Raw genomic sequence first — 26,887 nt, 5'->3', positions numbered from 1 at the left:
AATCTCTCTTTGAAGAGTCCGGATCCGCTACTTGCGCAGGAAATTCAATCCCTGCTGGAGAAAGGCATCATAGAACTGGTGCCTGTAGCGGAGAGAAACAAGGGATGGTATTCCCCTTATTTTTTGATTTCGAAGAAAGACGGGGGATTGAGACCCATCATGCATCGACTTGCGCGGTTTGAACAAGCTCCTCAGGAAGGACAAGTTCAAGATGGTTACTCTTTTTCAAGTCCTCCAGGCCATCCAACTTCAGGACTGGTTGGTTTCTCTCGACCTCAAGGATGCTTATTTTCATGTGCCGATCCATCCCAAGCACAAGAAGTACCTGAGGTTGGCAGTTGGCGACTCACACTTTCAGTTTCGGGTCCTGCCATTCGGATTGACCTCGGCCCCAATGGTCTTTATCAAGCTCATGGTGGTGGTGGCAGCGTATCTCAGGAAAGGGGGGATTCACATCTATCCCTACCTGGACGATTGGTTGATCAGGGCACGCTCTCCTGAGCAAGTCCTGGATCATCTGTCCGTCACCTACCACTCCCTTCACAAGCTGGGCTTCTGCCTCAACTTAAAGAAGTCCCATTAGACGCCAACTCAGCGGCTCCAGTACATCGGAGCAGTGCTCGACATGTCCCTGGGGCAGTGTTTTCCTCCCAGGTGAGGGCTCACCACATTCAGCAGATGGTGCACAAGTTTCAACATGCCCAGAGTCTCCCAGCGTTTGAGTTCTTGAGGTTGCTCGGCCTCATGGCATCCTGCATTCTTCTGGTGCCAGAGGCCAGGTTGCGGATGAGATCTCTGCAATGGGCTCTCAAGCTCCAGTGGTCACAGTCCTCCGGCAGGATGTCGGACCCCGTTCAGGTGCCGCCCTCGGTCGCCCAGGACCTTCTGTGGTGGGCCGTCAAAGGCAATCTGATGAGGGGGGCTCTGTTTTGGCTACCCTGGCCGGAGGTGACGATCGTGATGGACGCGTCCCTCACAGGTTGGGGAGCTTATGCCAACGAGCTGACAGTCAGCGGTCGTTGGTCTCCGTCAGAGTCCAGATTCCATATCAATCTGTTGGAGATGAGGGCTGTCAGGCTTGCCCTGAAGGCTTTTCTGCCGACTGTGCGAGGAAAGAATGTGCTGATTCTGACAGACGACGCAGTGGCCATGCACTACCTCAACAAAAAGGGGGGGCAGGGTCACTTCCTCTGTGCAGGGAGGCGATGCAGCTCTGGTTCTGGGCCATCCAGCAGGATATTTCGATCTCACAAAAACGAGATGGCCGACGCTCTGAGGAGGCAGAGCGTGATCTCTCACGAGTAGGAGTTGGCTCAGGAGATTCTCCTGGAGATCTACGCCCTTTGGGGGACCCCTCAAGTGGATCTCTTCGCCTCCAGTGTCAACCAGAAGTGCGAAAGGTTCTGCTCGCGGGAATTTCCTCCAAGAGGAGCCTTAGGAGATGCGTTCGTGGTGGAGTGGCCCTTCCCACTGCTGCACGCGTTTCCTCCAATCCCCTTCATCCCGCAAGTGCTGCGGAGGTTAGGTTCCCGGGTGATCCTCATTGCTCCGGCATGGGCCCGGAGAACGTGGTACCCGGACCTTCTCGACTTGACCATCTGCCCTCCACGTCGTCTTCCCTACCGAGACGATCTGTTCTCATGGGAGGGGGGGCTCAGGTTCTCCATCCAGAGGTCAGATCCCTCAACCTTCATGCTTGGCTTCTGAAAGGTTGAGGTATAAGGATTGGGACCTCCCTGAAGACGTGATGGAGGTGTTGCTTTCGGCCAGACGGACGGCAACAAAGTCCCTGTACCGTTGGCATTGGAGAAAGTTCTGCGACTGGTGCAGGGTTGAGAATGTGGATCCTTTTTCATGTGACATTCCTGTGGTTCTGTCTTTTTTGCGTTCTTTAGCCCACAGGGGCTTGCAAGTGGGTACCATTAAAGGTTACCTGGCGGCGCTGTCCATATTTAAGCACTCGTCTGAGGAGTGTTCTTATTTTAGAATTCTGTTAATTTCTCAATTTCTAAAAGGGCTCACTAATGTGTTCCCTCTGCCACCTTTCCAGGTGCCAAGTTGGGATTTGAACCTTGTTCTCAAGTTTCTGATGGGTGCTCCATTTGAGCCTTTACATTCTTGTCCTTTGAGACTGTTGACCCTGAAAACTGTATGTTTAGTTGCGGTCACTTCCGCTCGCTGAGTGAGTTTCAGGCACTTTCAGTTAAGCCACCTTTCACTGTGTTTCATAAGGACAGGGTTGTCCTTAGAGTTCGTCCTTCCTTTCTTCCGAAGGCGGTGTCGGAATTTCATTTAAGCCAGAAGGTTATTCTTCGGGCATTTTATCCTCCTCCGCATCCTGGTAAGGAAGAAGAGAGGCTCCATAGGCTGGATCCTAGGAGAGCTTTAAGTTTCTACATTTCACGCATGTCCCGGGTCAGAGTGGACGATCAGCTCTTTATTGGTTACGCTGGAAGGCGTTTGGGACAAGCTGTGACTAAGCAGACTTTGTCTAGATGTATTATCTTGGTAATTTCGGAATGTTACCGCCTGGCGGGTAAGGACCCTCGGGTAGCCTTACGGGCCCATTCGACTAGGGGTAGGGCTGCCTCTACTGCTCTGCAGAGGGGTGTTCCTATTCGTAACATCTGTGAAGCAGCCACTTGGGCTTCGGTCCATACTTTTGTACGTCACTACTCCCTAGATTCTTCCAATGGGAAGGATCTGGCCTTTGGCAAGGCGATCCTTTACTCTGCAATTTGATTGGGCATTCTAAATTTGTATGTTCTAAATTCTTTTCCCACCTCCTTACGTTGGTACTGCTTTGGGAGTCTGTCATAGATATGGAATACGTCGGAGGACCCAATCCCCTCGAAGAACAAGTTACTCTCTTACCTGGTAACGTTCTTTCGATGGGATGGTCCGACCACGTATTCCATATCGCTCCCTCCCTGCCTTCCCTGCTACAGAATTTCTTATGCGATTGCAGCTTATGTTTCCGCAAGGCTTTCTGTGCTCATACTGGCAGAAGATTGGTGCCACACGTTCTGGGAAAAAACTGCAACTGAGGCTACGGGCGTTGTGTGTCCTACTTATAACATCCGGGGACGTCGGCTCGACGGAGGCCCTTGACAGCGTATCGACGTCATTGACGCAGGACGCAGACGCCCAAAGATTTTCTGAAGCAGCACAGCTGTGGTGATTACTGTCATAGATATGGAATACGTCGTCGGACCATCCCATCGAAAGAACGTTACCAGGTAAGAGAGTAACTTGTTCTTTTCTTCATATTTTGTATTCTTGGCTTCATTTGAGTATTGGCCCACATGGTGGAGCTGTTCTTCCTCTTGGATATGGGGTGTGGTTAGGACTAGTACTACACCAGTAACTTCATCTCAACACCACTCTTTGGAATGATATATCTCCTCTACCCATACACCCATTATGCCACTGACATACGTTATAGCTGGTGTATAGGATCTGTTTTACTAGTCCTCAGGACAAGGGGATTTCTGGAGTGAGCTAAATGTACAGCTCTAATTTTGGATACCTTTACTTGTACGCTACTAGTGGTGCCTTTGCACTACTCGACTCATTCACATATCCTCTACCCTACCCGTTAAGGTTTTTTACCTCTCCTGAACGCCACCCCCTCCTGTTACCCTGACGCCCACACATCCACGCAGCTTTTTTCCTCGCTCGCCCTGTCTCCTTACTTCTTATGGTGGTTTTCAGTTATGCTATCTTATTTAGTCCTTCTGTCTGCGCAGCTCTTTCACTCTGCTTTCACACCAATCATGTGTCTGACCCTTCTTTGTCTTAAGCTGATCCTTTTATGTTAATTTCAATCCCTTTTGTTTTCAGTGGACATTTGGTCAGTTGGGTGCATCTTGGGAGAAATGATCAAAGGTGGAGTCTTATTTCCCGGTTCAGATCGTATCCTTACTGTGCGCTTCAGATGCAGCAGATAATGGTTGAGTGGTGCAATTGTGTTCCCTATTTCCAATGGTGTCCACCCCCGGTCCACCATTTGGTCTAATTGAACCATGCTCTGACCCAGAGGTCATGAAGTTCTGCCCCAGTGGCTGTTGCTGTCATTCTCCACACAAGGTTGCATACATCTGAAATTGAATCACTCTTCGCCCAACATGCAGAATCTTTGTTGGTTCATTTTCACCACAGCACAATGCCAGATGGCATGACTCTGAATTTACAAATCTGGTCTGTGTCAAAGGACGCTCTGCTCTCTATGAACGCCAGAAGGCCCACTGCTTACACCAGGATGCACTTTCTATTAAGGGATACATGCTGATGACCCCTTAATTCCACAGATGAATACATACCATTAATCCCATAGGGCCCTATGCTTCCACAGAAACCCTCACTAATTTCAGTGGGCCATGGTCCCCCTCCAAGGATCCATGCAATGCTAGATGGCCAGCTTACTGTTCCATGCTATTTGCACTTCATCAAAGGCCCATGCAACACATATAGTGATGCCAGTGATCCTGCCCCGCATCTAGGTATCCAAATAAATGAAATTATTCATACTGTTGCTGCCTTTCAGGAACACATTTCCAATATATCAATGCTATTTCTTTTGAAGACTTGAACCTACACCTTTCATGTTGTGTTACAGGATAAATCATCCGTTTTAAGAACACCCTCCTATGTATGATTAGGAGTTTGTGTCATCCTTCAATCTTTACTGTTTCATGGCCTGTATGTTGCCAGATCACTGCCTTTCTCTGCACGGTTATTGATGAATGTGTTTATTGCTACAGGACAAGGCCTTCAGGAGTGGTTTCTTGAAGCAAAATCTTTATTGTTGGCTATCATGTATAAGGTTTCAAACGTTTTTTCCGGAAAATGTTTGTCACTTGACCGACACATTTATTTATAGTTTATTTAAAATACTCAGGGTTTGCATTAAGACGGGGCTTGCCATCTCCACTTACGCTCAGTGGTCAAACACTGGTATTGAGAGCTGAGGAGACTGTTGTTAAATGTTTTGCAAAGGTATAATACCTTCCCAACATGTGTCTGTGTAATGTCTGTCTTGGTTTTTTCCCCCCACCTTCATACTTGCTTCCCCAAGTTCTCCTTCCAAGTACCCATGTAGTGCAAATTCCTCAAAAACCTGTTCCAATTGCTTAATGCAGGATGATTCTGGTGGCCACAATGTGGGCCAGACAACCCTGGTTCTTCCATCTCATGGCAATGTCAGTCTCCCCTCCCAGGAAGCTGCCATGCCCTTACAACATGCGGTTGCAAGACAAGGGGGAGACACTACATCCATGCCCTCAAACTCTCAAATTAGCAGCCTGGCTCCTTAGCTCATAGAGGTTGGGCACCCCCAACTCCCTCAAAGATATATGGATCGACTTAGAGAAGCACGGAAACCAAACACCTGCAGCAAATGGAAGCGTGTCGTCATTTGGTGCAATGGCAAAGGCATCAATCCTATTGAATGCACACCAACACATATTGTCCTGTACCTTACTCTCCTGCTAAATTCTGGCCTGGTTTTCAATTCCCTGAAAGTCCACTTAGCTGCGCTTTCAGCATACACCATGTCCCAGAAAAAGGTTTTGTGGTGGAAAATTACAGTAATTAAAGCATTTATGGAAGGGGTAAAAAGACTTCATCCTCCTTTTTCCAAGCCAGCTCCCGGGTGGGACCTGAACGTTGTACTTACCAAACTAATGGAGCCTCCCTTTGAACCAATGCACAAGGCTGGCCTTAAAGGAATAGTGCACTTAAAAATATTATTGTCCCAACAGATGGGCAATAATGAAAACATGCATTAAACATTTTAATGAAAGTTCCTTTGTAAACTTTTGAGCAAACGAGGCTCAAAGCGTTTACATGGGAGCATCCATTTTGCCATTTCAGGCAGCCTCCTCAGCTCATGTTAAGCTCTGCCCTGGCGGCACTAAAAAAAGCAGCAAAAACCCCCTACTGGGAGCCTTTGCTTACTGCAGCCAGAGCAGAGCTGTACATGAGCTTGGGAGGCTGCCTTCACTTTAATTTTGTTTTCGGTGCTCCCCAAGTCTACTTCATCACTAACAATGTGTTTCACCCTGAGCGGTTGACTATATTGGAGACTTTTGGTGTTGGGAGCGGATGCAAACTAAGCATAGGGTAATAGAATATTCCTTTCATTGGGTTTCCGATATATATAGATAACAAATCCTCTAGATGCTAGAACCACTTCCAGAAATTGTTTTCTTGGGGTACCCACATTCTTTGTGAATTGTGTGTACCATCATTAATCTGAGGTACTCGGACATTCCAACTATTATAATGGTCAATGTCCTACTCCAAAAATATTTTCAAAATGGTTAAACTCAAACCTGTAGATGAAACAATTGCTATGTAAATGGGCTATAGTCGCCCCTATGGTGGTACCTGGAACTTACAATTAATACTGATGATTGTATCTGAAGTAAACGTTTTGTGAGATAACTGTCAACACAACTAAAACTCCTTGGCAGCCTGAAAGATTTCCTTCAGTAAATAACACTCCATGTTCCAAATCTAGGCTATGCAGTATAAAAGTGTACAAACTCCTTGTATCAATTGTAAATAGAATGAAGACAATTGTTTTAGAACAAAAGACAATGTTTTCAAAAAATAGATTGTCCTTCATATAGATGAATGTTTTCTGGACTAACTCTTTTAAGAAATGATTTATGTATACTCCTAAGGGTTGCAGTATACGGTCAATGGCAGATGCAATAAGTCTGCCTGGTGGTTTTGTAGCGTGTTTGTGAATTTACGGATATGTTATGATACGATATCTCATTTATAAGCACGTGTACAGATGTGTTTCTAGGCGCGATAAGACAAAGGAGAGAAGGGAGGACAAGTCAAACGCTCTTAATAGGCCTTTTGTCACTCAGATCGTGCAAGTGTGCCAACGTAAAGTGTAGGGGGAAGGCAGAGGGGAGAAATACTAAAGCTTCTTGGTTTTCTCAATAATCCAACTTCTTGATGCATTATGTTCCAATAACAAATTAAGGGCAATCCATTTCTTTAGTGGGGTCACTCTCCAATTTAGAAAAAGGGTTAATATCTCTCAATTATCTCAAACATTCTGTCTCCTAGTCTTTTGAATCTTGCAATACCAATGTGCGCGGGACATATGGTAATGTTATCGATGGCATGCAAGGCTTTAATGAGTTCCAATTCTCCTCTATTAAGATTACCTTGATTTCTATATAGAGTGGCTTTGTCGTCGTGGCGCTTGTCCTACATATATTGAGCAGCTTATCCATGGGAAGGTTAAAGAGAAAGAAAGGCTTTAAATAGAATATTGGGGTCAGGCACCTTGTCAAGAGCTTCCTGATGGAGATTAGAGCCTTGCAGCAATGCTTTGTGCCTTGCGTACACACCAAGGCACATACACCTCACTTGAGGGTGGACCTGGTCATAGGCTGAAATGAGCCTATCCAAGTCTAAGATGGTATCTTTGCTCGAGACCCTTCTGTGACTACTGATTCATTGGAATGCGATGATTTGATCCTTGGATCCTTCAAGATAGACAATCTGTCCAATTCCTCCAACCACAGGGCGCATGACCTTTCTCTAAAAACCAAGCCACTAGCTTTGGCACTGAAAAAGTATCCTCCTCTCATTAGGTAAGGATGGTGCAAGTTATTTACAGACCATGCAAACAGCGGGATACCAGGTCTCCATATCTTCAATGGAAATATAGATTTGGTGCAGACAGCATAACGTTGTACTCTCTTCTTCGCACATGCCCAAGGTGGACAACACTTGGGCGAACTCATTGAACCACCTCCACCATTATAGGGAACTCAACAATGGCACTCAGAATTCTTGGTGTAAGATTTCTGTAAGTGAACCTATTGGTGTTCCCATGGAATACCAAAGATCCGCTTTTTGGGACACAGAGTGGTGGGGGTCAACAGGGGCAACCATCCATTAAGCTATGCCTTCTTGCTGGAGTGGGACCTTTGGTTGGTTGCTGATCATCTACTTTCTCTGCTACTCTTCGCATCCCCTTTTCCCCTCTAGCATCCCTCTTTCCCTTTTTCCCCACTCTCTCTTATCTGTCCCTCCAAATGTATCTCTATCCTCTCTGCACAAATACTACTCTCGCCACACCACTACTACTCCCCACCTTCTCATACACCCTCCTTTGGTAATCCTGTCATTCGCTTGCCTACTATTTATCACACACCTGGCATGCACACCCAAAACACAGTACCACCTTTTCTCACAAGCCAATATCTCACCTTTTCTATAAACTGCCTCATCTACACTGTCCTTCCTTTTTCTGGTCCACCTCCTCTGACCTGACCAGAACCCACACCTCCCTGCTTCGAAATCACACCTCCCTGCTTCCCGTTCCTTAGTTTATCCTCTTGTTCCTTCTTCCATTGGTTCTACCCACTCTAGTTTCCTGGGCCAATCAATCCCTGATTTTCCCTCCCTGAGGTGTTAAAACATCGGAAGGCACATAAGGGTGTAAGCCCTGTCCTTTTCTCGCGCAGACCCACCGAAGTGTCTATGGCTACCCACTATAGCAAATGTTCCATTTCGTTTGGGTGTCTCCCAGGTCAATGAAATTGCATTCAAAATCAGGAAGCCATTCCTCGGCTCTGATAGGTGGGTGTTGTTACATGGAGCAAATAAGTCTTTGTTGTTGAACTGCTCCGCAGCTTGGTTACAGCTGAGCTGTGTATGGAGCGGATTATGCTGTTCCGTGTAACCGCAGGTGTTTGTTGTGGCCAGCCTTTCAGCATTGCCTAGTGGTTTCTTTGAATGGTGCGTTTGGTTGGTGTGCGATAGTATGTGGTCCCTCTCGGAAGTGCTGATTTCTCTTTGGTCTACCGCTGAGCTTGCTGGTACTTCTGGTTGTCCACAATAAACAGAGAAAACTGGCCAGCATCTTGGGTATGGGGTAATTAACCGTGGTACTGTGGCTCATCACATTGGCAAATAAGGGGACAGGGACTGGAGTCCCCCCCAACTGCCGCCACCTCCCTCTGGGGTAGGACTGGTTCTATCTTCCACCCCAGGCTGAAAGTTGTCCCCATCCCCTCTTGGCAGGGTCACATGACTGACCCTTTCTCACACTTGCACCCTTTCCTCAAAGTCCTCCTCTTCCCCATGACCACTACTTGCCGTAGGATACCTGGACAGCAAATCTACTTTGGCTTGTTTTGCCCCTGCTCTATGTTCCACTTGAAAAGAGTAGGGCTGCAAAGGCTAAAATAAATTTAAAAAATCAACACACGGTGGTTGGTTTCTTTACTGTGGGCCATCCACACCAAGGGAGCATCATCAGTGACTAGCTTAAACTGCAGACCCGTGAGGTATTTAAAGACTGTGAATGGCATACTTAATTGCCAGGCTTTCAAGCTCAACCACATGGTAGTTCCATTCCCTTAGAGAGTATTTCCGGCTGCTAAACATAATGAGTCTTTCCTTGCACTCTTACATTTGAGACAGAGCTGCACCTAGACCGGTAAAAGAGGCATCTGTTTGGAGAATTGTCTTTTGTGAAATCTGGCATAACCAGTACCACCCTGTTGTAGAGCGCTTGCTTTAATCTTTCGAAAGCCTTTCTGCCAAGCACATGTGGACACTGGAAATGTAGCAATGCTATTGGGAATAATAGCAGGATATTCTAAGCTCTCGAAACATAATATCCATTCAGCTAAAACAGAAGTTATATTTATCAGTGGCACACAAGTGACGTCACTTGAGGAAAGGTCTGGAGAATATAAATATGATCTGAAAAGGTTTATAGGAATATGGATTATTATTAGTATGAGCCAAATAGTCCTGCAGAGAAGTGGCATGTACAACACATTTACTACCTAGAAACCGGCAAGTACGGCTAAAAGGTCTCCTACAGTGAGGAGCTCTATTACTGCCTAATCTGAAGAGGAGCATAACTTTGAAAATGGATCTTTTAGTTTGCATGAATAACTAGGTGTGGATAAATATGAAATACAGAAAGATATTTCTTTTAGAGTTTAAATATATTTTTAGTACCCACAATAATACCCCATTTCGGAAACTGAATCCATTTTTTACTCCTAGACTATCATTTTACTCAAAATCTACAAACTAGGGAGCACAATAATCCCACTTCTAAATCTTATCTGGGGATCTGTAGCCACCCCTACCAATTACATTCTGCCTTGAAATGAAGACCAGCTTAAATAGATTGCGAACCTTTCCCTATCCAATATTTGTAGAACAAACCTGATGGAAAGGATAGCCATGCCACAAATGAGGAATCGGTGGCAGGAAGGAGTCCATTAGAAGAACAAATTGCCGGCCTTCGGTAATGTTCTTTCTGATTGACATTCCTCCCACTGATTCCTCATCGCCCTCCCTATATGCCCCTTTATAGGTAGCTATTAATGTTAGATAAGATTTTCATATCTGTGATAAATCTTTCTGACCTGTGTCAACCCCAGACCGTTTTGCTTTGACTAGGTAACTATTTTACCTTGTACCTTGGTGAAGGGGAATCATTTTCCTCTCTCACCTAGTCTTTTTCTCTTTTTATGGGTGACCTTTTTATATTTCTCCCTAGTGTATGGTTGAAGTTAGTTTCCTACAACTTTTTTGGCTTAGGCTAGGTTGCCCTTTTGGGCTCCCCTGTTAATTTCTCTTTCATATACTTTGGTGAACTACTGTTCCCAAGTAGTAAAGAGGGTGGTTTATCCCCTTTACATTTTGTATTCATGAGCCAGCACACCCCACCTTATTTTGAGTGCTGTAGGAATACAATGTATCCTCTTTCTTACTAATGTTACAATTGCAAGTTTTCTTGAATGGCTGGTGGCAACAAAACTACTTTTATGACGTTTAGTCATTTGTACTCGCATGCTGTTAATTCAGCCTTGGTAATGCACAGGAAGGCCACCATTTTTCTAAAATGGTGGGCTCTTTCTATTTTTGCCATTTATATGCTTGCTGTTTCTGAGGTCTTCCCCTGCCTTTCTAGGTGGTAATTACCTCAGTGGAAGTTTTGTCTACATCGGAAATCCTTTTTACTTTTGGGAAGAGGCACAACCAATTCACAGGTGAGTAAAATAACTTTACTTTATTAGATTTATATAGCGCAAGCCATGGACACGAAAGCTTATGGGCACTTAACAAGACAAACAAAAAACATGAACGCGAACAGGTGAAACCATTAGACAGGAGTGAGAACAGGCAACTAGCATAAGCCCTAAGCAAACAAAAATGTTTTCAATTTCCTTTTGAAAACCTCTATAGCTTCAATGCCTCTTAGCTCTAGTGGTAAATCGTTCCAGGCCCTTGGCGCAATAGCATAGAAGGCTCCATTAGAGGCTTTCTCAATTCTACACTTGGGGATCATCAGCGGATCCCGATTGCTTGACCTTAATGTTCTACCGCAGGTTTTGTTAACAGGTAGGGCTTGGCGATATAATCAGGCATCTACCCCGGTCTACACTTCTGTGTGATGACCAGGAGTCGAAAACAAATTCTCGATTCAATCAGAAGCCAATGAAGAGCCCTTCTAGTAGACGAGAAATTATCTCTCAGAGAAAGGCCCATAACAGCCCTAACAGTGGCATTTTGAGAGACCTGCAGCCTTTTAAATTACCTTTATATTTCGTTTTAAGAACACATTCAAGGTAAGAAAGAACTTTTGTAACTGCTTACTCTGAGGGACAGTTACCAACCAACTCCTTCACAAGTAACTTTTAAACACTTGTAATACTTTTCAAGACAGAATCCTGTTCTTTTCCAGCCCTTCCCTAGACTATTACATGAGTACTCTCAGAGGCAGAAGAGGGACTATAGTGGTCTAGGTGCCAGTTGTAGGCAGGGTGAGATAGGGTTCAGCTGAGGAAGTCTCTTTAAACAAGTGGATATTTCACTTTAGAGTTAGTTAAGGTCCAGGAACTTTTGTGAAGACATCCTAGGAGGATCCCAGCAGTGGGCCTGGATGAACTGGATGAGTGGACTCCAATCCCAAGAAACACCCCAAAGCTACACAGGAATCACAAGAAACTTAAGGTAAGTAATACCCAAGTCACCACCGCACCTCAGCACAGAAGAAGAGTTTTCAGCAGGGGAGACTTCAGGATCTGCAGCCAAAAACCTGGTTGATGAATTTCTTGTCAGGAAGACAGGACTCTGGAAGGGATTTTGCAGCAGGGATCAACGGGGAAGGCTCCACGCAAGTGTTTCTTCATGGCTGGATGCAGTTCTGTGGTTTTGGTTACCTTTTCAGGAGCCAGGAGACGACTGAATATCGCTGGTCGGATTCTCGTAGTTTGTATGGTCCAGGAGTCTGGTGAAGGGACTTTTCTGGACTTGATCCACTTCTCTGGAGGTACAGCAGGATGCCACCAAAGTTTCAGCTTGATTTGGAATTCGGAAGACTGTGCACCATACAATAGCTCGAGGTCCCTGGGTATTGGGGTACTGCAGTCCCACAATGTCGCAACAAGACACGGGATGGCTCAAAATGCAGGTCTTCTTGGGTTTAGTAGATCTCACTAGGCTCTGGGTCTGGGACGTCATTTTCATAGTCCCCAGGTCGCTTGGAAGGAAGGGCAACAGCAGGCTTCAGTTGCACAGCAGGCTCTCCGGTCACTGGAAATTGCTGCAGCCGTCTATTCTTCATCTTCCTCTTAGGTTTCAGGTCCAGTGGTCGACTTAGCAGCAGCTTCCAGGTTCGGAGTTTTTATCAGGAACTACAACACAACTTCTGCATTCTCTCCCTGCATTTTAAAGCAAGGGCGGACTGACTGTCCATTCAGGACAGCTGACCACCCACTGGGAGGTGGTTCCAACAACCCATGAATAAAGAGAGAAACCATACGCAGAGGCGAGCCTCTGGCATAGAAACGTTGGTGAGGGGCAGAAGAGGGCTGAACAACGGAGCGCTGAACAGCAGAGCTAGCTGTGGCATGGAGCGAAGCAGACTGCGAAAGGAGATGCACCGGCCCGACAGATGTCTGGGGCCTGGGAAGAAAAGATTGCACAAACCCAAGCTTACCTGGAGGCGTGACCACGCTGATGACATGGTGGGCCCAGTGCCCGTGGACAGACTCCTAAATTAGGAACTGGGGGAGGAGTGAATGCTCACTCTTAACGCGAGAGCAAAAGGGTGAGAGAACGCAGAGACAAGCAGAACAGGAGAACCACTTGTACTGAGTCTGGGGGAGTGGCTAGCCGTGGAGAACGCCACCACTGCTGAAGACTCCTCCTCCCTGAATCAAACCCTGCAACACTGAAGGTACACAGGTTGCCCAGGTCAGAAAGGAGGCAGAGAGACGAAAGAGCGGGAGGAAGAACAAGAGGAGAAGGGTGCCGGGTAGCCCAAGAAGCCGGACTAGTTTCAACCTCCAGAAGGGTCACAGACCCCTCAAGAGCTACAAAGAAAGAGGGGTTACCCATGTCTCCGAGAAATAAGTAGGACATTGGGACAGAAGAACCCAAGGGAGCCTGAGGGGCCCAATATACAAAGCGAAGAACAGATACAAGGGGAGCATGGAGGTTCTCAACATCTGAACCAAGAGTTGAAAAAAACAAATAGAAAAGGAGTTGCTAATACCCCAGAGGGATAAGTGAAAGAACAAGGTGGAGGCGGGGTTGTGGGTGAGGACATTGCAAACAGCCAAGATAGTCACAGGAGCCCGACAAGAAAGAGAACGCGAGACGGGGAAAGGCTTGTGGAGGCCCGAGAAACCCGAACAGTTTAAAGCTCAAGAAGAAGCAAAGGGGGGTCTTGAGAACTAAAAGAAACAGATGGAAAGAGGGGTCACCCCTATTACAGACAGATTATCCGGAGACATTTGGCGCTGAGAAACTAAATGGAACCACCATGGCCAATAAACAAAGTGGAGAACAGACTGAAGGAGAACCCGGGGCACCCAACATTTGTAATAAGAAAGAGGTGGAGTTATCCCTCCACTTACAGAAATTTGAACGGTTTGTTTTGCAGGAACTTAAGACTTTGTATTGTTCTACTTAGGGAAACTTGAACAACTTTGATAGACTGCCAAGAAGTGTTAAATAGGGTGAACTGTTAATTACGGATAACCAGTGGACCCACAGCCAGGAAAAACACCTGGAACACCCGAGAGATCCTGGTGATCAACCCTGAAAGTAGAACACACTAGCTAATTTTCTTTTACATTTTTACAAAGTGGTAGGGCCAGTTTAGTGGTTCGGTTTGGATCGAGGACTAGTTTTCTTTTGACCATTAATGAGCACTTAAGTTTAATTTTTATAGAAAGGGAATTCCCCTTTAGCAGTACGGTTAGTGAGGCGTTTTTCTTTGTTACATAAAGTTACCTGGAAACCATATCCTATGGTTTGAGTGCTTCTGGCTTGCCGCAGCCCTTAATGTTACTAATCTCACTATAATGTATGACTTGATGACAAGCTTATAGCTTAAAACCTGTATTGACAAATGAAGGCAAATGAATATAGACCAATGAAATAAATATATTGATTGTTCTGACAAAATTTAATTAAAGGAAGAAAAACTTTCTTCATGAAATGTAATATGATGATCTCTCTTGTATATATGATGGGGTGCAAAAGATATGCCTATTATGTTTTAGGGCATTGGTCGTTTAAAAAAAAGACTATAAAAGACTACACAAGTTACATCGTGATAGTCCCTTCAAAATGGTAGAAAGAAATTGGGCAAGTCAATCCTGAGACACTACATGTCCCAGGATGTGAAACACTCCACAGGAAACAATTGTAACACGGCCAAAGGTTGATGGAAACACTACAGTGTTATCCTATGGCAAAGAGCATGTTGCAGTGATTTATTAATCTAGAATAGATAATAAGTCACTGGAACCTCCTAAAAATCGGAGTTGGTCACACAACTCAAGGATACTAGGTGGTACCCCAGACAAATATAATTTCCAGGTAAGTACCTTTTTAGTCCCTTTTACAGCGTTTTAGAAGTTCACATCCAAAACTTTTCCCATAGAAAATGGGGCAAATCCCAATAGGCTTACCGCCTTTATGCGAAAGAGCAAAGTAACTTTTTGTCTTTTACCCTATAAGTGCAGCAAAAGGGGCAACCAGCAGAAAGGTGCAACACAGGAGACCCCAAGAAAAATTCCAGTTAAGTGTTAAAGAAAGAGTAGGCTACAAAGAGCTGCTTGCATAGAAAAATCAGTGGAAATGTGAGGTCCTCAAAACCCCACTACTCCTTGACCTAGTGTATCCTGATGAAGAAACGGAAAAATACAGGGACCCCATAACCGCGGGACATGTACTCGCATCAGAGGATTGTTGTAATTGGGACTTCTGACTTGAAGGAACTTAAACCTATGCTCCAAGATCCAGACGACCCAAAATGTCAATAAACTGGATACAGAGAAGGAAACCCCGCAAGGCAGACACCACCCACATCCAAATAAATGGCAACTGAACGGCATATATACCCAGCCAATGGTCCAGGGCAGCAGAGTGTGTCAGGAAGGAGCAACCAACCATTAAAAAACAGTCCCATGATGGAGGCAACAGCGGGAGACGATGCACGGTATCCCATGGTGGAGCTGTGGTGGGGTGGCAACAAGCCCTCTGACATCTAGTTCACCATACCCTAAGATGCTTGGTTTAAGAGGATTTAGCAGAGCAGCAGCAGCCCATTATAGGTCAAGAAATTGTCCCATGGTAGAACAAGCAGTGCAGCCAGAGAGGAAGAACCCAGGATTGGGTTGCAGCAGCCAAGAAAAAAAAAGAAAGTAAAAAAAGGTAATGGCCTGGATCCAGCCGGTATGGCAAAGTTATATCAACAGCAGCCCATCTTCAGGAGCAGTCTTCCAGCGATTCAGGTTAGAAAAACAAATGCATAAGGTCTCCCACTAATGACCCGTTCAGCCAGGGCCTGACCCAAGCCAAAACTTCAGTCATACCAGAGCAGCAAAACACAGGTTTTGCCTGCCAGCCACAAAAAACTGCCAACACACTGGCCTTTCCACACAAGGTGTACATTGGGAAGTCTAGAGACTTTAAACCAGGCTATACCAGTTTAAACCACTCCCAAGAGTGGGTTGAAGGTGAGCTCATGTCGGCACAAAGGCCATTTTAAACTTCCCTCATGGTCCACACAGTCAAAGGGATAGCTGTGAGAAACTAAAGGGTCTCACCTACTAGTCCCGGGGGGATCTCTCTCTCAGGTGGCCAGGGCACGGGCATCACCTTTGGATCAAGCTTGTTGTATTAACCTTGAATCGTGAATTTAAAAATGCAAAGACAAGAAAGGAATGCACACAGCTGGTGAGTTGGCGAGTGACATGAAAGGCTAGTGTGTGTTAAGGAAAGATTGAAGGTGCAACAGTATATCTCACAATTGAAGGCTGCACACGTGTGGATGATCTGTGGGGGCAACTTTGAATGACTGATCACTGTGAAGCCAGTGATACCGAGTGGCGGATTGGTCCGTTGAAACGAAGTACCCCATTCGAAAGTCTCTGCGAAAGGTGAAATGTTTTGTTATAATGCGGCAAAGTGAATGAACTTTAAAATGCGCAATGATAAAGATTAACTACGACAAGAAGGGGAAGTGAAAAGGTGAATGTTGAACTTTTGTGCTTGTGATACTAAACTACCCAGACCAAGAGACACTGGGGCAAATAACACAACACAACTGAAGACTTAGCAGGGCATGAGAGTGGGGAAGGCTTTTGTTAAGCACACACAAAGCACTCTTAATACAAATTAGACAGAATTTATAAACATACTCATTTATGTAGGCTTTATATGGACTCTTGGTAATGAAAAACCAAAGGTAAGGATCACAAAACATTCACTATTATAAACACATTCCCCTTGGTTTGCTCTGATAGCACTAACACTTCACTTTTAAAATATAGTTAAAAATAGTTGTGGTACGTGAATATAAATATAGAACCAGATAAGTAATCAACCATTTCAGAACTAATGGGCTGAAAATAAAGGAGTTAGAAAACACCACACAAAACCTTATTAGTAAGGTACTATCCTTTAAAAAGTCTTTCCCTAGCTCGAAAAAAAGGGGCTCAATACCCTCAGTCACAGGTCCCAATACGTCTTTTCAGGAGGCTAGGAGTCTTTAGGAAGTTTGCAATGTTGGCTTGTGCAAACAAGTACTTTGGAAGTGTTCCAAAGTACAATAAGAACAGAAGTAATGTTCTTAACCAATCCTTCCTCCAATCTAACCACCTTAGTGGTGAACTAGGGGAGGATACCAGACCAGAACACCAGCGCTCAAGGGCAGGTAAGGCCATTTTTTTTATTGTTTCAGTTTATTACCAACTTTTTTACAAAATTCAAATTCCACCTTTATCATATTACAGTCCTGCATCAATCATCTTCTATCCTCATTTAGATCAGACGAAACAAAACCTCATATTAGCTTTTGTGACTACTTCTGGAGAGGTAAGGACATTACTTTATGCCAAGTGTAGCCTATGGAAACAGGGGTGGGGCCAAAACAAGTATGTTTACTCAACTCCATATATGAATTCAATAATGGGCCAACATAGGATTTCTTGAAATCGCTGGGCATTCTGCATTTGTGACTGGGTTCTATGGAAGGAAGTCAGGGGCTTCTGAAGCACAGGTTACTTTAGGTGTCTGGTTTTGGGTCCTGCTTGTTTGCAGTCCGGGCTCTGATGGACTGCTTCTGGACACAGGCCAGCTGGACATCCAGGACACATACTGGAACACCACTCTGGCAACGATCTCGGAGGACTCCCAAGACACTGTGCAGGTGGCGTGCAGCCATGGCCATTGAATAAAATGGAGGAATGCTACCCTCATGAGGCAAACAATTAAACTTGTCCTGCAAAATCCATCTTTGTGGTGGAGCACTGCAACTTCAGGTATATGCTTCTTTTTCCATTAGCTGAGTCCCAAGGTTTAATGAAGAATGATGACCGGTGCAGTGAAGTAGCCGAAGACGATGTCTGGCGAGCCCACAGGAAGATTACAGGACTCTTCCGAGCTATTCCAGTGGCTGGATCTTCGAGCAGATGTTGTTACTGGTTGTTACCACCAGTCCAGGAGTCGAAGAACTGACAGAGGTCTTCAAGAGATCTGCAGAGAGACAGGACTTTGCCAGGCAAGTGAGGAAAGTGTTGCTAGTAAGCTTCGGATGTCAAGTTCCAGGTCTTCAATGGACTGCTCTTTCGCAGGGGTGTTTGTTCCAGTGATGATCTGAAGAATGGCTGCAGAAGTACCGTTCTTAAGAATCTTGGCTGGAGTTGCCCCTAGCACACCAATGGTAAGGATTTGCACCTCTGGCCATTGTATCTGCCCAGCAACAGATACTCTGGCATGAGTGTGGACCGGTTCCAGACAGACCCAGCCCCCACACCGAACACACACACAGGCAACCACTTTGCCCTCCAGGGCTGGAGCTTTCCCCAGGAAAGGGCATACCATATATGGCAAATCCGGCCACTCAATGGCAGCAAGGCCAAACTACAAGATGGCTAAAATACAGGCATAAATCTTGTGGCACTGCCATTTTTTTTTATGGCACTCTAAATTGTTAAATTCAAAGGCACATAAGACTATAAAAAAGAAAACAATGCAAACACATCCACTGCGTCAAGCCCATTCTATAGACACCAGGTAAGAAACCGCAAAGTTACCAAAAACAAAGTTATAGAGACACTGTCTTTACCGCACTTCTCAGAAAGTGATATGTGCAGGGGAAAAATATCTTTACTATAGAGAACAGTCCCTATGGCACTGATGGCCATAGGGTCTGATCATTGTCCCCAAAACAGATGAACTAAGCAAGGTAAGTGAAGCGTAAAGGCTTCAAGTACCTCAAAGTTAGGAAATGTTCAACATAATAAGAAAAAGTAGGGTGTCCCATTGATGTCTATGGAGGGAATGCATCAAAGGGAAACATCTTCCTCCTGCCCTCCCCAGACTAGGGACAGGGGGATCTAATCCGCCCTTGTATGGGTTTCTTGATCCTGTCTGTTACACATCCTCGACAGACCAGCAGCATTGTGATGTTGGAAGCCTAACCAATGCTCAATTGTGAAATCAAACGGCCTCATTACGAGGTCGGCGGTAATCCTGTAACACCGGATCCGCCGCCTGGCTTCCTGGTGCCACCGGGACATTACAACGAGCAGCGGAGCAGGAAGTCAGGCGGCAGATCTTGTAAGTCCTCATTCCCGTGGAGTTCCATAGGAATCCATTGGAATGGGGACTCGGATGCACTGGTACCGTCACTGACCGTGCCGGTGCTTCTATGGCAACTTTGCCTGCCGGGGCTGCTGCACCCAGCAGGGTCAGACCTGCCAGGCGGGACGGCTCTGGCAGGCAGACTCATAGTGTGGCGGTCCGGAAACAGGGGTGCCGGTAAATTTACCGGCACCCCTGTTTCCGGACCGCCGCAGTTTTAATGATGCCCAAAGCCTTGAAGACTTATGGACCAACTAAGCAGTTTAGAATTCTCACCATTCATGTTCATCAGCCACTTTAAGGGTTGATGGTTAGTCTGAATTGTGAAGTGAGCCTCAGAGGTAGGGTCTCGACTTCCTAAGAGCCCACACAATGTCAAAGCATTTTTTTCCACAGTGGCCAACCTCAGTTCTGTCCTTAAACTGGTGACTGATGAAACATATACAGTGTTTCCTGCCTTTGTCATCTAGTTGTGAATGGGCTGCTCCTATTCCATTGTCAGAGGGCTCATTCTGCACTACGAAGGGTCTCGGGATCCCTGATAATAGGGGCCTGGAACAAAGAGGTCTTCAAACCCTGACATGCAGTTTCACACTCCTCAGATCGAGAGGTCTTTTTAGGTTTCTTTGGATTAGTGAGAGCAGTCAAAGGGTCAGCTATGCTGCCATACAATTCCTGATGTGCCCGGTATAGCCTAGAAAATCCCTCCCCTGTGTGTGGGTTGTGATAGTATCCCCGTCTTGTACAATCTGTACTTTGCTGGTTAGAGGCTGACTCTTGCCCTCTCCAACCTCATGCCCACGGTAGGTCACCCTCCATGTCCAATCAGGCATTTGGTTGCCTTTATGGTCAACTGGGCCTGCTGAGGGCCCTGCAATACAATCTCAAGGTGTCTCACATTTTCTCCCCAAGTGTAACGCTCACCTGGTTCCCACGGGGGCGCTGGTCTAGTCTGGATTGCTGTGGCCTCTTTTAGCGTGATGCGCAGGACCCGGAACACCGATTGGACAGGACCTCCAAATCGTGCTTGCCTGGCCCGTAGGAATATCCTTCTGCAGATGAGAAAGGGGATTAACAGTCTGCAGAATAGTGTGCTAGCTCCCCTCTTTCCCCCTTCGTTCCTCTCTAACTTCCTCCAAACCCCGGTTTAAGCTCACCTTATGGTTTGGAAGGATGAACTCTCCATCCTGCTTCTGGTGCAGGGGCGCGCGTTCGTCCAGTTACTTCACTGGTTTTCAGAATGGCGCTGGCAAAATCCACTTGACTTTCCTGAGCGATGCGCCGTAAGTATGAAAGTTCAAAGTTCAAGTGAGGCCCCCTTTATGTTGTCTTTCTAACCTGTGATCTGTCCTTTATTTCAGGTGCAGAATGAAGGCGATGCGTCGAGGGGTTAAACTGCCGAGGTGAGTAGTGATGAGGGCGATCCCTCTAATTGTCCTCATCATTCCCCAGAAATGTCTCTTGTCCTTTCCCCATAGGGGCCGGGGTACGGTACCTGCCAACGGGGCGGCGCCGACCCGAAATGTGGAAGAAAAGCCAGTAAGTATTATGGCTGTTAATCAGGCTTTCCTTCTGTGTTCCTTCTGCTCACCTTTTGTTTCTTCCTCTCTCCCTTAGGTGCAGAGATGTGGCGTCCGATGGTGACAGCCGCGATGGAGCCGGGAGATGTCTCGAGGACAGGTGAGTGAAGCGTGGCGCTGCAGCGAGCAACGCAATGCTTTTAAATGGAAGTATTTCTTCAGGGATGCTGGCGAGAAGATTCCGGATGCAGGTAAGAAAGTTGAAATAGTCCTTGGTTTTCACCTTTCTCTTCTCTTCCTTCCTTGCAGGTCTTCCAGGTTTGAGGCGGGCGTGGCTGGAGTCCAGGAGCAGGAGCAGACATGGTGAGCGTTAAGCTGCAGGAAGCAGAACAACGCGAAGCATGAGCTGCTGTCTGGGCGTGGCTTAAATAGCCTCCAAAGAAGTCCCAGGTATGTATCCTTCCCCAACTAGGTATGTATCCTTCCCTGGCCACGCCCGAGTGAAAAAATAGTCCCTTTCAGGTCTCAGGGAGGCCTGAAGCGTGCAGCATGGTCTGCATCAGGTAAGTTCACAAAACACCTCCCTTTATGAGCCTGGCGCCTATGGCGCCAGGACTGAGTCCAAAGAGCCCCTATAAGGGGCCGCTGGGCTTTTACCCGAGGGCATGATGCCTGCTTCTGGGGGTGCTGGGCATGGCCTGGTGCTCCGGGGGTAGGCATCATGACACCAAGTGGGACTGTAGACTGCAATGTCATAAAGATATGACATGCAGAATTAATCCTGTCCTTTCAGGACCTGGTTGACCGCCTCTGGAAAGTATTAGGTGCATTTTGTAACCAAAATAGGACTATCTCTAACTAGTAAAGACCCTTCGGTGTGGAAAATGGAGTCTTCTCCTTGGCATTTTCTGCCAATAGCCTGAAGTAAGGTCAAAAGTGCTAAGGTACTTGGCAGCACCTCGCCTGTCCACCAATTTATCGTTGTGTGGTAAGAAATGAGCATCTGCCTTGGTGACAGCATTAAGAGCTCTGCAATACACACACAATCTCAAACCAGAGGTATGTGATTTTGGTACCAAGACCACTGGACTGGACAAGGACTACTAGAGGGCTCCATCACCCCAAGTTCCAACATCTTGCTGACTTCCGACTTTATGTATGATCTCACTTTGCCTGACAATCCTTTATCTCCTAGACTTGGTAGGCACACTGTCTCCAGTATCTGTCATGCTGACCCCAACGCATCAGTGAAGATAAGGAGGCAAACTGTCTAAGCACTGTTTGTTTCGACATCCTTTGATGGTAGAATTTGACCCCCTCATTGGAGCCAAAGGGCTACTTTGGACTAAATCTGGAAGAGGTTTGACTCCTCTTCCCAGTCTGAAGCCAAAAGCAAGGCTACCATTTCCACCGTAGCGATGAAAGCCGTTGTTCTATTTTTGTGGAACTATTTAGGAGCCTCTTTGTTGTGTCCTAGTTCCACTAAATGGTTCAGCTCACCTAGAGGTCTACTACTCTGAAAGTTCCTGACCGTTTGTCCTGTAAATCTCTAGACATTATAGGGTCCATGATCAGTACTTCCTTACCAGCGTAAATAAACAAGGGAAGCTTTCTGGTCATATCAGTGTTTTACCTATTCATGGCCAATTCCCTCCATGCCTGATGTCTGAACACAGCACCGTACACCATCTGTCTGAAACCCACCCCTTTCTTTCATACACCACTTCCACGATCTTGCCTAAACGTGCCTATCTGTGGGTTTGTCCTAAGCGGATGGAAAAGGACTTGCATGTCAACTGGCTTTGCTTTTAGAAATTATAGATTCTTTCTTGAGGAAAATGGCTCGGTTCTATTCCCATTGGGCTGATATCCCACAGGCAAGGTGGAAAGTGGACTAATAGACTAGGAGTACAGTAATCCCTCAAGTGAGTAACCTTCTCATATATCAAGGTCAACCCAAATAGTTTATCCCCAAAATCTTCTGTTTGCAAAGTTGGCTCAAAAGGAAGAAACTAGGCAGCATTCCTGTCCTAAAGTGGTTGTATAGGCTGATACAGATTGTGTCCATAGGTAGCAGAATTCACTGCTGGTGTATATATCATGGCCACAGGCCCCAGAACACAAAAACCACACCATATAGTGAGGGGGCAATGTGTCACTTGACTCACTTATGTCCCTTTGGGACCTATAAACACAGGGGCCCTGGCTGGACTCAGTCCAGGCTCATATAGAGATGTGAGCAGGAACACTTTATTTCAGTGCAGGAGTGCTTTTATTTTACAATAACTTTCCAGGAGCAGAAAGTCTTTATTCCAGAGAACATCCTCATGTGCTGACACATCGGGTGTGGCAGAATGTGGCAGGCAGGCTGAACCTGGTGGGCAAGGCTTCAGAAGCTCAGCTATATAAGCTGCTCCATCCTTAAGGCCGGTGCTTCGCGTTACTGTGCATTCGCGTGCAACGTGATGCTCACCGCCACTTGGACCTGTTTACTTACCTTTGAAACCAGGCATTCTCCTCCATACTCCTCTCCAGGAAACGGGTGCTTCATCTGTTGACTCATCTCCTAACATCCAGTGATCTTGATCCCGATGCCGCAGCACCGCACTCAGCATCCACAAACTCAGACCCTGGGAAGAATAAGAAAGACCAGGTTAGAACATCCGTCCTAGGGCCTTGTCGCATTTGAACCCTGCGCGCCCCCTAGTTAACAATTTACCAGCTACTGTACCGCTGCAGCTTTGTTCCTCATTCCCTCCAGCTGTCGCCTTGAGCTCCGCAGCTTCTGCCGGGTGGCAACATCACCTGCAAGGGAAGAAAGCAAAAGAGCAAACCTCAAAAGTGGAACGAACAGCAATACAAGACAACAGACTTTACAATACAACAAAAACAGACAGGGAAAGACAAAGGCAAACAGGAACACTTACCTAAAGTATACTGGCTTAGTCGCAGCAGGACTGGACTACCACGTGCAAGGGACCAGTGAAGTAACTCGGTCCAGATCATACAAGCGCACCTGCCAGATGCAGCAGGACGGAGTGCTTGCCAAAACTAATCAACAGGTGAGCTTTCCAGGGACAGCGCATCCATGGGTACCACGGTTTGGGAGAAGGGGTATGGAAGGGGATCAGGCGCACAAGCTAGCATACTCACGCCCCCTATTCTCCATGCAGGAGCAGTCCTGAGCAGCATCACCTATCACCACCAGTCACCACATAAGCGCAGAGGGCGAAGTCGGACCCAAGCGACGCCCCCCCCCCCGGGAGTGCTGCAACCACGCCCCAATGCCTCTGCAGAGACCAGGTGAGCGTAACAGAACCCAAAGCCTCTTCGAATCTCTGCCTGGGCGTAATGGAAACTTCTGAAATGGACCAATTGACCCGATTACTGAGAGAGTTACGGCCTGAAGTTCATGCCTCAAGACAGGAAACCAATTCCCTAAGGAGGGATCTAATTGTGAACCGGGAGCAGGCAGATGAACTAGCAAGGCAAATGCTCCAAGCACAGGCAGGCCAGGTCTCACTGCCGGGGTATGCCCCTCCTGCCACACCTCCACAGCCCACGCCAGTACAGGTGGTTCTTCCAGGGGGGGTTCCCCTGGCCCCACCAGAACGCTTCACAGGCGATCCAAATAAGTATGCTATCTTTATGAATCAATGTCGCTTACTTTTCTTGTGCAGACCTGGGGCATTCCACAAAGATCAAGCGAGAGTGGCATTTGTACTCTTATATTTGGGAGGTAGTGCAGCGGACTGGTCAATACCCTTGGTAAACCAGGATGTGCCTTTGCTTTGAGACTTCAGAGGTTTCCAGCGTGAAATGGAGAAACTATTTGCACGGACTACTCAAGGGCGGGCTCTGCACAATGAGCTGTTATCATTACGGCAGGGTAATCAAGACCTACTAACATATATTGCTTCCTTCAATCGTCTGATAGCACAAACTAACTGGCCAGAGGAGAAATGAACTACGCTCTTTTACTGAGGGGGGATAAGGCGCACAAGCTGGCATACTCACACCCCCTATTCTCTACGCAGGAGCAGTCCCGAGCAGCATCACCTGTTACCACCAGTCGCTGATCGTCCACTCTGACCCGGGACATGCGTGAAATGTAGAAACTTAAAGCCCTCCTAGGATCTAACCTATGGAGCCTCTCCTCGTCCTTACCAGGATGCAGAGGAGGATAAAATGCAGGAAGAATGACCTTCTGGCTCAAATGAAAATCCGACACAACTTTCGGAAGAAAAGAAGAACGAACTTGTCCTTATGAAACACAATGAAGGGTGGCTTAACAGACAGTGCCTGTAACTCACTCACTCTGCGAGCGGAAGTGACTGCAACTAAAAACACAGTTTTCAGGGTTAACAGTCTCAAAGGACAAGAATGTAAAGGCTCAAATGGCGCACCCATTAGAAACTTAAGAACAAGGTTCAAATCCCACCCGGGCACCAGGAAAGGTGACGGAGGGAACACATTAGTGAGCCCTTTCAGAAACTGAGAAATGAAAGGATTTTAAAATAAGAACACTCCTCAGACGAGCGCTTAAATATGGACAGCGCCGCCAGGTAACCTTTAATGGTACCCACTTGCAAGCCCCTGTGGGCTAAAGAACGCAAAAAAGACAGAACCACAGGAATGTCACAGGAAAAAGGATCCACATTCAGAACCCTGCACCAGTCGCAGAACATTTTCCAAATGCAACGGTACAGGGACTTTGTTGCCGTCCGTCTGGCCGAAAGCAACACCTCCATCACGTCCTCAGGGAGATCCCAATCCTTATACCTCAACCTTTCAGAAGCCAAGCGTGAAGGTTGAGGGATCTGACCTCTGGATGGAGAACCTGCCCCCCACCCTTGAGAGCAGATTGTCTCGGTAGGGAAGACGACGTGGAGGACAGATGGACAAGTCGAGAAGGTCCGGGTACCACGTCCTCCGGGCCCATGCCGGAGCAATGAGGATCATTCAGGAACCGAACCTCCCGCAGCACTTGCGGGATGACGGGGACCAAAGGAAACGTGTACAGCAGTGGGAAGGACCACTCCACCACGAACGCGTCTCCCAAGGCTCCTCTTTGAGGAAATGCCCACGAGCAGAACTTTTCGCACTTCCGGTTGACCCTGGAGGCGAAGAGATCCACTTGAGGGGTCCCCCAAAGGGCAAAGATCTCCAGGACAATTTCCTGAGCCAACTCCCACTCGCGAGAGATCGCGCTCTGCCTGCTCAGAGCGTCCGCCGTCTCGTTCTCGTCTCTGGCCAGATGAACTGCTGAGATTGAAATTTCCTGCTGGATGGCCCAGAACCAGAGCTGCATCGGCTTCCTGCACAGAGGAAGTAACCCTGCCCCCCCCTTTCTGTTGAGGTAGTGCATGGCCACAGTGCTGTCCATCAGAATCGGGACATTCTTCCCTCGCACAGTTGGCAGAAAAGCCTTCAGGACAAGCCTGATGGCCCTCAGCTCTAACAGATTGATATGGAGTCTGGACTCCAACGGAGACCAACGACTGCTGACTGTCAGCTCGTTGACATGAGCTCCCCATCCCGTGAGGGACGCGTCCGTCACGATCGTCACCTCCGGCCAGGGTAGCCAAAACGGAGCCCCCCTCATCAGATTACCTTCGATGGCCCACCACAGAAGGTCCTGGGCGACCGAGGGCGGCACCTGAACTGCGTCCGACATCCTGCCGGAGGACTGTGACCACTGGAGCTTGAGAGCCCATTGCAAAGATCTCATCCGCAACCTGGCTTCTGGCACCAGAAGACTGCAGGATGCCATGAGGCCGAGCAACCTCAAGAACTCAAACACTGTGAGACTCTGGGCATGTTGAAACTTGTGCACCATCTGCTGAATGTGGTGAGCCCTCACCTGGGGAGGAAAACACTGCCCCAGGGACGTGTCGAGCACTGCTCCGATGTACTGGAGCCGCTGAGTTGGCGTCAAGTGGGACTTCTTTAAGTTAAGGGAGAAGCCCAGCTTGTGAAGGGAGTGGCAGGTGACGGACAGATGATCCAGGACTTGATCGGGAGAGCGCGCCCTGATCAACCAATCGTCCAGGTAGGGGAAGACGTGAATCCCCCCCTTTCCTGAGATGAGCTGCACAACCACCATGAGCTTGGTGAAGACCCTCGGGGCGGAGGTCAATCCAAACGGAAGGACCCGAAACTGAAAGTGCGAGTCGCCAACCGCAAACCTCAGGTAC

The 26,887-nt window shown here is 47.0% G+C and overlaps 1 protein-coding gene across 7 annotated transcripts in view; it reads left to right on the top strand.

Moving 5' to 3' along the window:
• Positions 1-26,887, top strand: part of MAPK8 (mitogen-activated protein kinase 8) — a 956,840-nt gene that overhangs the window by 692,177 nt on the left and 237,776 nt on the right. For 6 of the 7 annotated variants that reach the window (XM_069611178.1, XM_069611180.1, XM_069611174.1 and 3 more), the window contains exon 8: positions 3,844-3,915. The exons of the other annotated variant lie outside the window; for it this stretch is intronic. In XM_069611178.1, coding sequence (XP_069467279.1) covers positions 3,844-3,915 — 72 coding nt within the window. The remainder of the gene's footprint in view (positions 1-3,843; positions 3,916-26,887) is intronic. 7 annotated transcript variants of the gene reach the window in all.

This window comes from Ambystoma mexicanum, chromosome 8 (assembly GCF_040938575.1).
Source record: "Ambystoma mexicanum isolate Mex_15411 chromosome 8, UKY_AmexF1_1, whole genome shotgun sequence".
Taxonomy (NCBI): Eukaryota; Metazoa; Chordata; class Amphibia; order Caudata; family Ambystomatidae; genus Ambystoma; species Ambystoma mexicanum.
The sequence above is the reverse complement of the archived record's forward strand: the minus strand, read 5'-3'. Positions and strand labels throughout refer to the sequence as shown.